General features: G+C 52.7%; 1 protein-coding gene across 1 annotated transcript; it reads right to left on the reverse strand.

The window, feature by feature from the left end:
* Positions 1-766: 766 nt before the first annotated feature.
* LOC129201195 (electroneutral sodium bicarbonate exchanger 1-like) lies at positions 767-12,582 on the reverse strand. Its single transcript, XM_054812350.1, has 22 exons — positions 12,468-12,582; positions 11,859-11,994; positions 11,489-11,649; positions 10,810-10,998; positions 10,584-10,672; positions 10,306-10,463; positions 9,860-9,947; positions 9,232-9,378; positions 8,957-9,048; positions 8,278-8,452; positions 8,011-8,144; positions 7,091-7,336; positions 6,879-6,984; positions 5,805-5,966; positions 4,977-5,090; positions 4,492-4,653; positions 3,642-3,893; positions 2,787-2,855; positions 2,129-2,302; positions 1,892-2,029; positions 1,351-1,448; positions 767-854 (listed from the first exon to the last, which is right to left on the reverse strand). The coding sequence occupies exons 1-22, from the start codon at positions 12,565-12,567 to the stop codon at positions 767-769; spliced, it is 3,078 nt and encodes a 1,025-aa protein (XP_054668325.1). The 5' UTR covers positions 12,568-12,582.
* Positions 12,583-15,465: the final 2,883 nt, after the last annotated feature.

Here is a 15,465-nt window from a genome sequence, read left to right on the forward strand (position 1 = left end):
TACAGGAAAGCTGGAGAGGGACTGTTTATGAGGGAGTGTAGTGATAGGACAGGGGTAATGGGTTTAAACTAAAAGAGGGGAGATTTAGATTAGATATTAGGAAGAAACTCTTTACTGTGATGATAGTGAGGCACTGGAACAGGCTGCCAGAGAGGTTGTGGACGTCCCAGTACAAACTGGAACCCCTGATCCTTCCCAGTACAGACTGGAGCACGTTCTGCTATGTGCTGGCTTTGGCTGCCCCACGTGCCCGTGGGGAGGGCTGCGCAGCTGGGCCTCACCTGCCCTTCTCCAGCCCAGAGCCCGCAGTACAGCCTGGAGCTGCGTCCTCCTTCCCTGCCTTCAAGCACAGACCCCCCAAGGCCTCTTCTCCAGGCCCCTCTCCCCTACCTGCTTTCTAGGGTCCAAAGCGCTGGCTGTAGCATCTTCTCCAGGGCCAAAATGCTCATTTTTGGGGCCCAAACCTGTCTTTTATTACCCACAGCCTTTTGTGAGGGCCCACAGTTTCATTCTTAGGGCCTAAACCCTCAAGGCGGAGCGAGTCGCCTGGCAACGCCTGCCAAAAAAAAAAAGGGAGAGCATCATCAGTGGATGATGGGGTTTGAGCCCCGTTCGTGGGACCACCGCGGCAGAGAGGAGCTGGCTGGCGTGCCACCGTCCTCGCCGCTGCTTGTGTGCTCAGCATTGCCGGCCGAAGCATGGGAAAACCGTACACGCGCGTCTCGTCACGCTCGCATGCGGTCCTTTACCTTTTTCCTCCCCAAATTCAGACTGTTTCTGTGTTCATAGGGAGAGTCTTCCACACGGTCGTTTTCGACATTTCATCCCAGATATTAATCTCGGAAGGATCGGTCCTGCAATAAATATTTTACATCGCAATCCGTGATTACGGGAACTGCTGCCGCCAAGTGCGTTAGCACCAGCAAGAGGACCAGGGGGGCCCGGGGAACCAAAGCTCAGCGTAAGCACCGGAGGTTTTGCTGGATGAGGAGTTTCGGGAGGCAAGCCTGTAGAACAACAGCTCCAGGCAAAGGCTCTTGCTGGCGTTTAGCCCTGGAGCGGGCTCCTAAGCCACTGCTGCTACAGGTCGTGCCTACACCACCTCTTTCTTAAATATGAGGATCTCCTGCTACCCTAAAGTCACTGATGATGCAAGTTTTGGGGGTTAAATGGGAGTTGTGCAGCCGCTCTGCGCAGGGGCAGAGCCCCGCCATCGCCTCCGGCAGCCCTGCCCAGAAATTTGATTTTCCCGCCGAGCGGACCGCTTTACCGAGGGACGCTCGATAAAGACGGTGCCAAACACCTTCAAACGAATCTTGCCGGGGGTCCTGGCGCTTGGTGGCACTTTACCTGTCGCTGCTTTGCTGTGGGATATCCAAGTCGCTGGTCTTCCCCACTTTCAGTTGAACCCAATTTGCAGCAGCAGCTTCCATCACCTTCTGGGACTCCTGACGTAAAAGGGACAAGCCAAGTTCTCGGTCTTTAATCAAAGCGGAGATAAACTCAGCACCCAGTAAAGACGTTGCACGCTGTCCTCTCCTCCTGACCTGCGGCAGCTTTAGCTATTAGTGCAGCAGGGTGAAGACCTTTCACTCCAAATACTTTGGGGGGATTAAAAAACGCTATTATGAGTAAACCTTTCCGTAGTATTAATTAATAATAATAATAATAATCTTTATTATAGGACTCATTTTTAAAATTATACCTCTAGTCGAGTGTTAAGCTCACTGCTAATTTAGGACAAAAGGTTACGATGTGTGATCCAGGCTATTAGGATCCGTTTCTGTTTAGTTCTGATCTTGCCCCGACATTTAAAGACGAGCTGTGGCAGAAAGAGGCGATCTCACAGCCCGAGGGAGACGCCCGGCCCCGAGCACCCAGCAAGCTTCACCTCTTCTTCTTTGGCTTCATTTTTGGCATCGTCCAACTTCTTCTGCTTGCTTTCTGGCATAAGGTCATCCAGAAAGCTGAGCTCTCGCTTCGAGAAGCAGAAATCCATCACTTTCCGGACAAAAACGAGAGCCAAAACCTTCACGAATAAGAGGGAAGATGCAGCGAGGTCAGAGATGATGCCACAGCTCGCTCCGACGCTACAAACACCCCGACGCCGAGCAGCACCGGCTCTTACCATCATGGGGAAGATGATGGCGGCACGCGACACCTTGATGGCCCAGAGCAGGACGAGGCAGATCAGCTGGATCATGGTGAAGCAATGCACCTTTCGCAAGGGGACGTGCCGCAGGTAGATGAAATCCGGCTGGTGTTTCGCCGGCATCCCAAACAGCTTCAAGCGATCGAAGAACTGTAAAATAACAGTGAGAAGTTTCTGGCCCCGGGGAGACGTGGAGGGAGTGTTCAGGATCTCACTTGCAATGAGAAATCCTGGATCCCACCGCGTTCCTCTGCGAGCAGCACCCAATTTTCCCTCCGCTCCATCTATAAACCGGCTTGCCCGCGAGAGCTGCCCACCGAACTGCAATTATTCCCCGTTATTCTGTTCTCAGCGTTTCTCAGCACGCTGAATCCCCCAGCAAGGATTTCCACCAGCCACAGAAATCGCCTTCCCTTCGCGCTGAATTCCCCCTTTTTCCCGTAACCTGCCCTGAACTTGCCCGGTCCTCCCGGCCCTATACACCTCCTGTGCCTCCTCCAATCTTTTTCTTACACAAAATATTTTGATCGCTTGCTTTCGGAGAGGGATTTTTCCCCCCATGCCCCTGCTTTTTTTACCTGCTTCTATAGAGATGAAATACCAGGGACCCAACACGCTGTAAAAGAGGCCGTACCTGAATTCCTCTGAGCGACGACACACCCATGTAGAGAAAGACGCCATAAAGCACAGGCATTGGTATAAACTCCAAAAATAAATACAGAAGTTAGTGCATTCTTGTTTTCAAATTGCATTTTCAGTATTACCGCTCTCTTCTACAGTCCCTGCCTAAAATTGCCTAAAGCCTTCCAGCTTCCAGAGGGTTAGAGAAGTGTCGGATTTTAACCATCAGAGATTTTGTGCGTGCGAATGATTTAATGCTCTGCTTTAGGCTGAGCTTTTGAGTTACACTTCATCAGAATAATCCTGTTTTCCAGAAAGGTTGGAGGAAAATAGGTGATTTCGCCCATGCTACCATATGCCGCGTTCTGCGACGGTAGAAAAACATTTGTACGTGTTCTTGTGGCAACACGCAAGAGCAGCGTGCCTCCTGTGAGCCTAGAGATGAGATTACTTTGTGGGAGGAACACGCAAGGAAGCCCACGGGGACGATTTCAGCGCGTTTAGCTACTGGGAACGGCTGTTCCGAGGCATCTGGGGGAACAAATTGCAAGCGATAACGTGCTGCCTGGTTGAAAGAGCAGAGGTACTGCTCTAAATACGCTTCATCGTAACCCATAAACACGGGTGGGCCTGAAAGACATCTGAAAATCCAAGCAGTTGGCTTGCTCGCTTGGCTCGAGCGTGCCAAACTGGGGTCTGAAGGGCTGGAAAGTGCAACCGAGGGTGGTTCCCACCACGGATCGAGCCCCAAGGTTTGGGATCACCTCCTCCTCTGCTCCACAGCTACTCAGGCCTGGAGAAAGGGGACTAGTTTTGCATAACCTCCAAAAAGCTCGCGGTTGTTGGGTGGTTTCCATTTTCCTCTTACCTTTAACACCGAAGTGAAGAAGACTGAGCAGCCCATGAGCACAAAGATCATCAAGCCAGTGACTCTCTGCTCTCGTATCCCCAGAAACTTGGGCTGTTCTCCTGGAGCTGAGCAGCCAGACTCTACTTTGAGGCTATTCACGTGGGTGATGGACAGGACGGTCGCAGCCACAAACCACGGCAGCCCCATCACGGAGCACACCCCCAGCATCACGGCCACCATGAAGAGGTCCAGGTGGTACCCGCATCCTTTCTGCGCGGAGCAAAACAAGAAACAGAGCATCTCACGGGACAAGAGCAAGGACAACGTCGCAAGTCAGACCCAAACAACCCTGTTTGAGCTCAAGTCGACGTCTTGAAAATTTAAAACACGAACTGGAAACAAATAAGGATGTATCCAGTCTTTGCGCAAGCACCTTGCATGACAATCCGGCAGCAGTTCAGACAAAGTGGATTTGGGGAGTTTGTATCTACTTCTCAACAAAAAAAAACCCACCTTACTATTTTTCATTCATAAAGACATTTCTACCACTTGCGAGTAAGATATGACTCTCAGTTATGCCTGGCAGCACATCAAAATGATTCGTTCCCCAGCTGCTGCTGACATTTTAAAACAAAAGCGTGCTTCTACAACGCTCTAAGCTTAATATGCTCCTCCGAAAGATTGCTCATCTGAACTCCCCTGTTGTCGTTTGCTCCCTGTGTCATCATTAAGCCAGGAGACCATCTTGCCACGCTGCCTGACGTTGTTCCAAACCAATGCCTTCACAAGGCATTTGGAATTGGAGCTTCTCCCCGTACCTGCAGCCCAGAGCGCGTTGGGGATGGGGTTGTCTCCTGCAGCCCCTTACCTTCAGCCTGTGCTCCTTCCTGTTCACGATAAGAGCCGTGATCTGCTGGTCCATGAATATCAAGATGGTGCAAAGCAGAGCTGGGATGAGCGCAGCCACCACCGTCCACCAAGGGTTGGGTCCTATGGGGTTGATGAACCACCCGCGGTCGTCTCTGGTAGGCTGCAACAAAGCACACACATCAGCCTCGTCTCCCAGCCCAGCTACTTCACCGGCTTGGATTTTCCCCTCCATCCCCGTGTCACAGCATCTCCCAGCCCTGGTTTCACGTCACCCCGGGGCTCAGCAGTGCCAGCATCCTCTTTGCAAGCACCTGTAGCTATTTCTCCTGCAGGTACCTAGTTTTGGGGCTGTCTTCTCATTTCCAGGAGGAAACGATGCACTTGGAGGTGGAGGAGGAGATGGTCACACCACCAGCATCTCCTCCAGACTCAGCCCTGTCCTGCCCCGGTGAAACCCGCTCCGTGCCACAACACCCCCCCTACCTTGAACGTATGGGGGATGTGGAGCTTCGGTGACGGGATCCCAGTCATGAAGTCAATGAGCACCATGATGACGATGGTGAGGAAAACAGCAAAGTCACTTATTGTGGACCGCACCTGGGGCAAGAAACCAGAGCTGAAAGGGGCATCGCAAAGGGGGCCGCAACATGAGATGGAAAAATGAGAGACATCAACAACATTAAGGCTGGTTAACAAAATCCCACCACTCTGAGGACGTGCAGCCAAATCCCTTGGTTAGCTACTGTTGCTGTGCTTGTCTCTGTGAGAGCTGGTGTCAGACAAGAAAAAAAAAAAGAGTTTAATTAGGTGGAAGAGGGTTGTTTGAATTCAAACCTTAAGTAAAAAAAAAAATTAAAAAATAAGGAAGCAGATGGCTGCCACTGCAGCCACGCTCACAGCTAAAATGGGAATAAGGCGCACTGAGGCATCGTATGTTCCTCAAAAGGAAGAAAAAGTGTCTTTTCCTATGGCAGCTCCTCATTTGAACCAACTTTCCCCTTGAGCATAATGCACAGAAGGTAAAAAAAAAAAAAAAAAGGCAAATAAACCCCCACAACTTTGGAAGACCTCATTTCCCACTGCCTGAGCAAAATATCGCTCGGGGGCAGGTCGCGAGGCAGGTGGGAAACGCCACGGTCGTTTAGCACTCATGGAAACGAGGGAGGGACATCCAAGCTGCTGGAGAGTTTGGCCTTCAAGGTCAATGTTTCCCAGCTTGACCAAGCGGTGGCAAATACTGCTTAGCGCTCCGGGAAAGCCATTTTGGGAAATGAGTGTGGAGACTGCTGCCGGCCACCATCTTCTACCTACTCTGGTTGGGAAGTAACGGCTGCTTTTAAACTTCTTCAAGAAGCTCGACAGGACAAAGGTGGAGAAGAAGAGGATGCAGCACCAGAAGAGGACATTAGGCGCGTAGGGGCCATTGCGTCCACAGGCAGGTCCGTGAAACTCTCCATGCAAATACCGACATTCCTGGAGAAACAGAGCGTCAGGACACAAAGGTAGTGCACGTGCGGCAAGGAAACCTGGGATAACTCGGGGCTTTTGAGGATCTTGGTCCAAGATCCATGACCTTGTAACTGCTGCTGCTGCTGCTGCTGCTGACGGAGATTTATATTGAATGAGCAGCAGCTGAACAAGTGACACATCGAACCGCACAGAGGAGAGCGGAGAGGCGAGATGTGATGGGACACCATATCACAGACCCATGGCACATCCTCCGCTCGAATGGCAGGCAACCGTGGCTGAAGAAGACGCCAAGAGGGGAAGGAAACACTGGAAGTTCTTGGGGATAGAGAAAGAGGGAGCAGGGAAGGAGGGCTAAGACAACCGCGGAAGGAAAGGAGAAGAGACGAATCGTCCCTTCCCAGCGAAGGGCTCCCAGGACACGGCCAAGAGGGGATGAAGATGTCCTGAAGAGCCTCCCATCCTATGCCTGGGCTTTGCTTCCAGCAACAGCAGCCCGAGAGGCTGCTCAGACGTGCAAATTTATGCATGGACCTACAGACAGTGCTGAGTAAGCAAGCAAGGACTGGAGTTCTTAGGAACCAATTAAGGAAGCTAATGACTACCTTCAAGCAGGAACTTAAGTCCTCCAACTTCTACAAGAATCAAACCACCCACTTAACCTTGCTCCTGGTCAGAAAAATTGTCCTGCGACAGGGTCAAGGAGGACAGTTATTACCCACGATGTTGGGGGGACAAGGTGGACTCTCCTTCCCAGGACCAAGCGGGTTAAAACCACACGTTAGATTTAAAGAATGACTTTGCAGAGCAGCACTAGCACAGTCTGAAGCCCCTCATCACCCGAAGGGCTCTGACTTTTGCAAAATGTGAACGCCCCTGGACCCCGCGGCCGCGGAAGTAGTGGCTTGGGGCACTTACAGTCACCGTGAGGTTTTCCCAGGCGATGCCAGACACGTCGATCTCGTTGCTCTCCCAGAAACGCAGGGTTGCCTTGCTGGGATGGCTTGGTGCCTCACACTTACAGCTGGGAGGAGAAAAGCCAAGACGAGGGTGAGGGAAAGGCAATGGAGGTGCAGCCCTGAGCTCCTGCCAAGGGGCAGTAGCCTTTTAGGAGGAAAAAAAAAACTCACTAGTAGACGGTGAGGAAGTCGAGCTTGCTGTGCATGTGCACAGGGTAGGTCTCTCGCAGGTGACTCAGCTTCTCCAGAGCCTCGTAGATGAAGATGATGCAGATGAGGGAGGCGAAGGCTTCTTCGGTGAAGCGGGTGATGTAGCACACCAAACAGCTGGCGTCGGTGGCCACCAGCACTATGCAGAAGAAGGCAGTCCACAGCCCGATGCAGGCCCGCAGAGAGAGATAGGAGAGCGCGTACTCCCTGGGAAACCAAAATCAAACAAAGGCTGGAAAGGCCAGGAAGAGGCGCCGAGCCGTGCCTTCCTTCGGGGAAAATCACGAGCAATTTAGGAGCACGTCAAGGCTGCAGGTGGTAAATGCACTTTCCATGTCCTACTACAGACAGCCTTGGGGCTGCGGTGCAGGGTGCGGACCTGCAGGAGGAGAGGCCAATTATTTCATGATTGTTATTTAACAATTAGCTTGTGTTAAGGCCTTGGAGGCTAATTGAGGTCAGGGCCCTTTGTGGAAGGTGGTGTCCTCCCACATCACCCCCATGCCCTAACACCAAAACCCCGGCTGATTTTGCACCCAGTCACCTGCTACCAGCAAGCTGGGGCTGAAGAATAAATTGAATTGCAATCAGGGTGTCTCATCTCACATCAAACTCATCACAACACAAGGATCCCCATCCTTATGGCTTCTCCTCTTCCTGCTTCATTTTAACCCTAAAACCCCCAAACAACCTCATCCATCCTTCAGAGACCAAGGGCTCTTGCACCATCACATACTAAAGCAGCAGCGTGCAACGTCTGCGACACAGAAAACAACTGAAATCTAACAACTCTCACTGAGAAAAAGACGAGAAAAACATCTTTTCTCCACCAGTGCCTCCTGAAGGCTCTCGCGGCACTCGGCCGCGGCAGCCGGCCTTACTTGCAGAATTTGTAGAGGATCTTTTCGAACACGAGGACGGGTCCAGTGCTGCCGAGGATGGTGAGAGGTTGGCCAGCAAAGAGGGAATACACCACGCCGGTCATGGATGCGCCCAGCAGTGACTCCATGGCACTCTGTCCAGGGAAGAGGCAGCGGCGAGGAAATAAATCAATGGGAAAAAGAAGAAAAAACCCAAAGCAAATTCACTGCAGCGAAGATTTTGCATGAGTTTTGCGCTCCCCCACGCCACCCAAGAGAGGTGCTCACGATGTGGCCGTCGGTCGCCTCCCCCAGCAGTCCCCCGAAGGTGATGACAGGGGACATGCAGGCACAGAAGAGGAAGAGGAAGGACGCCAGACACTGCAGGCTCAGACCATCCCGAAAGTCGCTCCAGAACCACGGGGCTTTGCGCTTCACGTCCAGGATCAAACCTCCAAAGAGCCTGGAGGAAGGAAAAACAAATAGACTGTTTCCCTGCAAGACCACACAGAGGGGTTTTTGCTGCAGAAGGACAAGCCCAAGCAGACAGTAACCTTCATTGCTAACCAGCAGCAGTCTCCTTCGGCCGTTTTATACCCGGCAGAAACCAAGCAAGCACAAAAAACCCCTCCAACAAAAAGAAAAAGGACCAAACCTGAAAGCCCATCCCCTCTTACTGCAACTGTCCCTTGCTTGGAGAAGCAGCAGAGCTCTCCCTGGAGGTATTTACACAGCTGCTTCCACCCCAAATCAAGAAAATCTGTCTGCAGTGGTGCTGTGGCTGAGCCCAGCTGCCCAGATCTCACCTGCCCAGCCCAGGGGACCGAGCTGGTAATGTGAAGCCCCTTCACTGAACCAACTAACCCCAGAAAACTGCTAAAAGGGAAGGTGCACGCTCCGATTCTAGAGGCAAAGAGAAAAAAAAAAAAACCAAACAACAAACCCCACAAACTATTAAAGCTCACACCTTCCCGTGCGCTCCAGTTCAGGACCACTGTGTTTCTCTGGCTTGCTGTGAGAAGCACTGTCATCGAGAGCTCCTGGCATCTTCCTTTTTCCCTGTTAAAAAGGAAATAAGCCAAAGCTATGGATTCGTAACCACTGGCTTGTTGGGCTTCTGGTCTGGGTATGTGACTGCGTCAAACTGGGACCTGGTGAATCTGGGTCCCAGAACAGCATCCCCGGCCGGCCGGCCGCCGGCCTGCCCGTCCCCCTCGCGCCTCCCTCCGCCGCAGCACCCACCTGCGAAGGGACGTTTTTCGGGGGCTCGATTCGGATCGATGGATCCCATTCTCCTGGCGGCAAGACCGTGACCTGATCCAGAAACTCGTCGATGCCGGCCACGAGGTCAGCCCGGTTCTCGGCTTTATAGGCAACGTCACGGAAAACCTGCCGACAGGAGACAACCTGCTCAGAGGACAACCCATCTCCGATGTCCTAAGCACTACAGTAAGCTCCTGGCTAAATGCAAGATCATTTTCCCCAAATTTCCTGCTTGTAATGGCAGGAAATATTCCCCCAAATGGAAAAAATCTGTCCATCACGGTACTTGTAATCATCTCCTCCACGAGGTCCCCATCCCTCATGGCACACCATACCCTTTTGCTTAAAGCGGGGAAGTTTCACTGGCCCTGGCAACGCCACCACTGGGGACAGGGTGCTGGGGACCCAGGGAGGTGCAGGATGCACACCGGGTGGGATTTCAACCTCCAAGAGGTGGGGTGATACAAATCCGTGCGTTTGCTTCGGCGTGTGAACGAGGGGTGGGCTATCTGGAGAGGTGTGGGCAGTTGGGAAGCAAATCCTCTTCCTCACTACTGCAGAGAGGTGAAGAAAACCAAAAATGACCCGGAATTCTCTCTTCTCGCACCTCATCCGTCATGATAGTAGCCATGGACCTGCCGATCTCATGGTACTGATGGGCTTTGCCTTCTGGTCCAAGCAAAACAAACAGGAACCTGGGCAAGAAAAACACAATGAGCGAGAAGAACGTGTCCTTGCTCAAAGGACACCCAAGGAAATCCCTGGGAGCCCCCAGCCCCGAGCGCAGCTCCAGAGGGGACACGTAGGCTCACCGACTCCGCCAGGAATTTGAAATTCACCAAAACCGATGGCAAATTTAATTTTTGGGCCAATTTTCATTAAAATTGGCCAAGGGGTTTGAAAGACACAGCAGGGAAGGGATGCGAGTGGGAGAAATGTCCTCGCTCCCCCTGCCCTTGTTCCCTTGGGACGCCAAACTGATGCATGCACCTTGATGTTCTTTCGTTGGGTGGGGGTTTTTTGAAATAAAATCTTTGTGCTTCTCCTTCAGACCTTGTTGGGATGGGAACTTCCGTCATGCCCGAGAGGAGGACAGCCGGGGTCAGGCGGACAAATGCCACGATGGGCTGGCGAAGGAAATCCAGCTCTCCTACGAGCACGTTGGATGCTTCAGCCCCGGTGGGAATTTTCTTCATGAAATGCAGCTCCGCCTAGGCACAACAAGTGATTTTCAGGCAAATACCCCAAAAGCAAAGCCCTCAGCACTCTGCACCCAAATTTGCAAGACCAAATCTGGCCCTAAAGGCATAAGATAGCTACGAGCGTCTCACCTTGCTTAAGTCCATCGCGTTGCTCTCATGGTTCACCCCATTTTTAGCTTCTGCAGTGGTAGGACAAGGATGCGGGGTGAGTGTTTGGGCTGGTAGGAAAAAGAAAGACACTCAGAAAGACGGACAAGGAGCAATTGGGATGCTTCTCCTCTGCCAGGACAAGTCGAATGGGACCAGAGCCCTGCAGGAACCCTCACCTGGTGCCAAACCCTGCAGGAACCCTCACCTGGCTTGTCAAGGAGGTGCAGGTCTGACTGCTTCTTGCTCACATCAGCAAACGAGCGGACGATGGGAAGAAGGTTGTTTCTTTTCTTCTCATTCTGATGGTGATGCTTCTTCAGTAGGACTTCTCGAACTTTTGCCCGCACGTGCTCGTCAAACTCCGTGGACCGGTCTTGCGGGCCCAGGATCATATCTGGGGATGGCAAAGGGAAACGAAGCCGTCAGAGCAGAAACCCCCCCAGGTCCCAAGCCCCGAAGCCCCCGGGGGAAGGCTGTGCCACGCAGGATCCCCTGACACAGGCCCAGCCTTGCTTAGCAAGACATTTTAATACAGTTCAGCCTTTGCAGCGAAAGCAAGAAGTTTCTTTTGCTAAAAAACACGAGCAAAGTGCTTATTCATCACTCTGCTAAGATAATTATTTCCCATTCGAAATAATGCAATTTTCTTGCCCCGTCTGGCCTTTCTGTCTGACTCTACACATTTAAAAAAAAAAATGGAAAAAACACACCAGAAAAAGCTGGTGTGACTGTTGCACGCCCAGCCTGCATCCAAAACCAACTTAAAAACACAGCGGGGTTTCTGGAAAAGGACGCGCCATTGGGGCAGGGTTTGATTCGGGAGCGGAGGGCACCGCGGCAAACCGAGCTCGGCCGTTCCCGCAGAGACGCGGCGCCCGCGGTACCTGCAATCTCTTCGATGCTGTTGGCACAAATGTCCAGCAGCACCGTCCCGTTGATGATGCAACTCCTCAGCTCAGAGAGGCTGTGCAAGGACAGCGTGGCCACGTAGGGCTTGCTCCAGCGCTCGCCGCCGTCTTCCACGTCCTCCTCAAACTTCAGCCACCTGCGGACATCAGGCGCGATCAGCCCCATTGCGAGGAAACGGCCTCAGCTCCGCAACCCCTTTAACAGAGCTACAGGGCGGCGAGAGAAGGCTCCTCGCATCGGCACCTGCAAAAGCTTTGCCAAAGTCCCGGAGAGCGGAAAGCAGAGCCCGCGGGCGCTGCCGGCGAGGGGACTCCTCTCCCACCGCGGCCGGCAGCGGGGATTTACCTTGCCGTTTCCTTCCACTCGGCATCTTCACCCTCTTTCACGCAGATCTCATCCAGCTCGGTGAACAAGTCATGGGGAACGTGCTGCTCGTCCTCCTCGGTCCCGAGGATGAACTGCACTCGCTGGGACGGAGTGTCTGGGGGCAGAAGGCAAAGCCCCGTCCCGTTACCGTGCCCGAATACGGCCCGTCACGCTCATAGGCAAAGCGGGCATCGATCGGCACCATAAACATCGGGCTGGCCCCTCTGCCCTGGCTCTGTCCAGGCTTGCACAGAGCCCCAGAGAAGGAGAAGCATCTAATCCACCTCTGCATAAGCATGGGCACCTTCCCTTCCCCACAGTTCCATTTTTAAAGCCAGGATCCCTCTGAGGAAGGCGAGCCTAAATCCTTTATGCATTTAACTGTCTTAAAAAAAATAAAAAAAAAAAAAAAAAAGGAAAAGAGAAGAAAGAGGAAAGTTTGGGAAAAGAGAGAGGGTCCTGCTAAATGATGCCGCTTTCCCTCGGAAGAACAGCAAGCCACTCAAACAGGCACGGGGACCTGCTTGCAGAAGACCCCAGCACCCACGTAGCCCCGAGGAGTTCAGTGAACGCTGCGGCGGGACTTACAGTGGTAGCCCTGCTCCGTCGGGGCAGAGTCCTTCTCCCGTTCCCGATGCTTCTGGCTGTGGGGACGGTGATGCCGGTGGCTTTGCCTCACCAGCGGCATCCGCACGCCCACGTACAGGGTCCGGTGGCCTGCGAAAAAGCGGCGTTTGCATCGTTCTCGATACCGCGGAGACGCTTGACGCAGATGCCGCAATTAAATCAGTGCAGCCATCCCAGGAGGAAACACCAACTTCTCTTAATTTTCTTTTAACTGGATCCCTGAACGTCACAGACCTGCCCTTTTTTCCCAAGCCTATTTTACTCAAACTTTGCAACGAGAGAGCAACAACAAGTGATGGTTCCCGATCATCTAAAATGCCAAGCAAGGGACGTCGCAGGGACTTTGTGCGACAGGAAAAGGCGCTGGGCTGGCGGCTCCTCTACCGGGATCTCAGCAGAGACTCACCTTCCAACTCCTCCTTCTCATAGTGAATATTGACGACGTTGCTCGTTCTTCCTTGGTCAATCACTGCCTCTTCGTCATCTCCCTGTTTAGAAAGGAGAAGGGAAAAGTTGCGCAGAGCTCCCTTACGTCCTCCCGGCCATCGTCCACCCCCGCGTCCACCCAAATCCACGAGCATCACGCCTCCGCGTGCCTCCTCCTCCAGGCACAGCCCTAAAAGCACGGACTTGGAGGAGGTTTCTCTTCCCATAACCCAATAAAACAGCCCGTAGCATCGTTCAAACACAAAAAAAAGCCCCAAAAAACCTCTGAGATTCGCACCCAGTTGCTCGATTTCTGAAACCGAAGTTTGAAGAAGAGCAAAACACCAAGAAAACTTGGGGACCTGGCAGGGCTGTTGGACGAAATTCAAGAAGCAAGAGCTACACCGGGCACTGGGAAACAGCCCAAAAGAACCAAACCCATAATTTAAAATAAAACTTCAAACGCTGCGCTGGTATATGCTGCCCGTCGTACTAATGATGATGCATTAATCACAAAGACTTAATTAAAAAAAAAAAAAAAAAACAAACCCAAAGCCAGAGAATAAATAACTTGTTACGATTTAAGCTGCAAACACTAACGTGAAATCTGCTTTTTATCCCCCAAATTCCTGCTTTGACTGAACAAAGGTATGGGATGAAAGGGCTTAATAAAATCGCTTTAAATTGCAACTTAAAAAAAAAATCGCTGTTTAAAGAAAAAAATCGCGGTTTCAAAAAAAAATCGCAGTTTAAAAAAAAAAATCGCGATTTAAACGAAATCACAAGCTCGAGCGCATTAGGTGGGTGTTGGAGTGGGAATACACGGGGCGGTTTGGGAGTCAAACACCCCGCGGGTGACACGGGGAAAGTCTCCGTCTCTCTTAGAAACCGTTTTGCCCCCGTACTCCGACCAACGACGCTGAACCTGCCGCCGGGAGCCCTCCCCGGCACAAAGCATCTCCCCCCTCCGCATCCCTCTGCGCTCCGGGGAAATGCCGACAGGATTTCGGGGAGAGGTTTCCAACCATTTGGGGCGGTGCGGGGGGGCACTGGGGACGTTGGGCCCCTCGGCAGAGCCCCTACCTGTAACTCTTCCAGCAGCGTCATTTTGTAACCCTCGTCCTGGCTCATCCTGACGTCGGTCAGCGGTTTTGGGGTTTTGGGGATCAATCAAGGGGGGTTAGACCCCCCCCAGGACACCGCAGTAACCCTCACCGAGAGGAGCTCAGTGTCGCCCGCTGTGTACCAACTCCAGGTACACAAAAAGTGACCATTTCTTGGAATTGGAATCTTGGGCATGGGCGGTTATTTAAAGCCATGCAACCCCAAAACTCATCCTGCTTGGAAAACTTAGTGGATGGGAAGAAACCAGCTCTGTTTTGAACCAAACCTACCCGGAGGAGAGAAATGGGGTGTAAACGCCGGGGCGAAAGGCATAAGCGGCGTTTTGGTGTGTTTCACAGCACAAGCTGCCAAAATACGAGTGAGGCGCAAACCCTTGGGAAAATACCCGTTACGGGGCGGCTCAGATCCCCCGCTGCTTTTTTATTATTAAGTTTTAAAGCTTCAGGAGCAAACGTGGGAGGAAACGGGACAAGTGGGGACCTCCGGGTCCGTGGCGAGATGCTCCGAGCATCTCATCGCCCTTCCCCGGCCACCACAGCATCCCCGAAATCGCAGCGAGCCTCACACGGAGATGCCACCAAAGAATTTAAACCAGAGCACTGAAAGTGCGTGGTGATAGGCAAACAAAAGCCAAAGTTTCAGCAAATGAGGGGGGGGGTGGGGGGTGGCATTTTACTCCCCCTGAACTGCTAAGGCATCCAGCAAAGATAAAAAATGTACAACTCTAATTAATCTTTGAGTCTGCCGCTTCTTCCTCCTCACGGGGAGGACTCCTCTCATCGTTCCCCTGCTCCTACATGGAGCCTCTCCCACGGGCTACAGTCCTTCATGAACTTCACCACGGGCTGCAGGGGGATCTCTGCTCCGGTGCCTGGAGCACCTCCTGCCCCTCCTTCTGCACTGACCTGGGTGTCTGCAGAGTTTCTTACAGCTTCTCACTCCTCTCTCCCGCTGCAAAAGCTCTCTCTAACTGGTTTTTTTTTCCTTCTTAAATATGTTCTCACAGAGGCGCTGATTGGCTCGGCCTTGGCCAGGGGCGGGTCCATCTTGGAGCCGGCTGCCATTGGCTCTGTCAGACACAGGGGAAGCTTCTGGCAGCTTCTCACAGAAGCCACCCCTGTAGCCCCCCCCGCTACCAAAACCTTGCCACACAAACCCAAGACATTTGGGCTGGGTGCTGAGCCCCGCTCCATGCCGGCAGCTGCGTGGGAGGAAAATCCTTTGGGGATCTTCTGCCGGGGGGAATTTGTGGAAGGGGGGACCCCAATGTCAGCTCTCTGTCCTGGAGCTGGAGGAGGTTGATCTAAACCTCGGGGCGGCACCACTCTCCCTCCCTCCCTCCCTCCCTCCCAGGCATGAACCCACCACAGCCGAGCAAGGAGTAGGGCAAATAATATGGGATAGGATA

Source organism: Grus americana, unplaced genomic scaffold (genome assembly GCF_028858705.1).
Source record: "Grus americana isolate bGruAme1 unplaced genomic scaffold, bGruAme1.mat scaffold_833, whole genome shotgun sequence".
Classification (NCBI taxonomy): Eukaryota; Metazoa; Chordata; class Aves; order Gruiformes; family Gruidae; genus Grus; species Grus americana.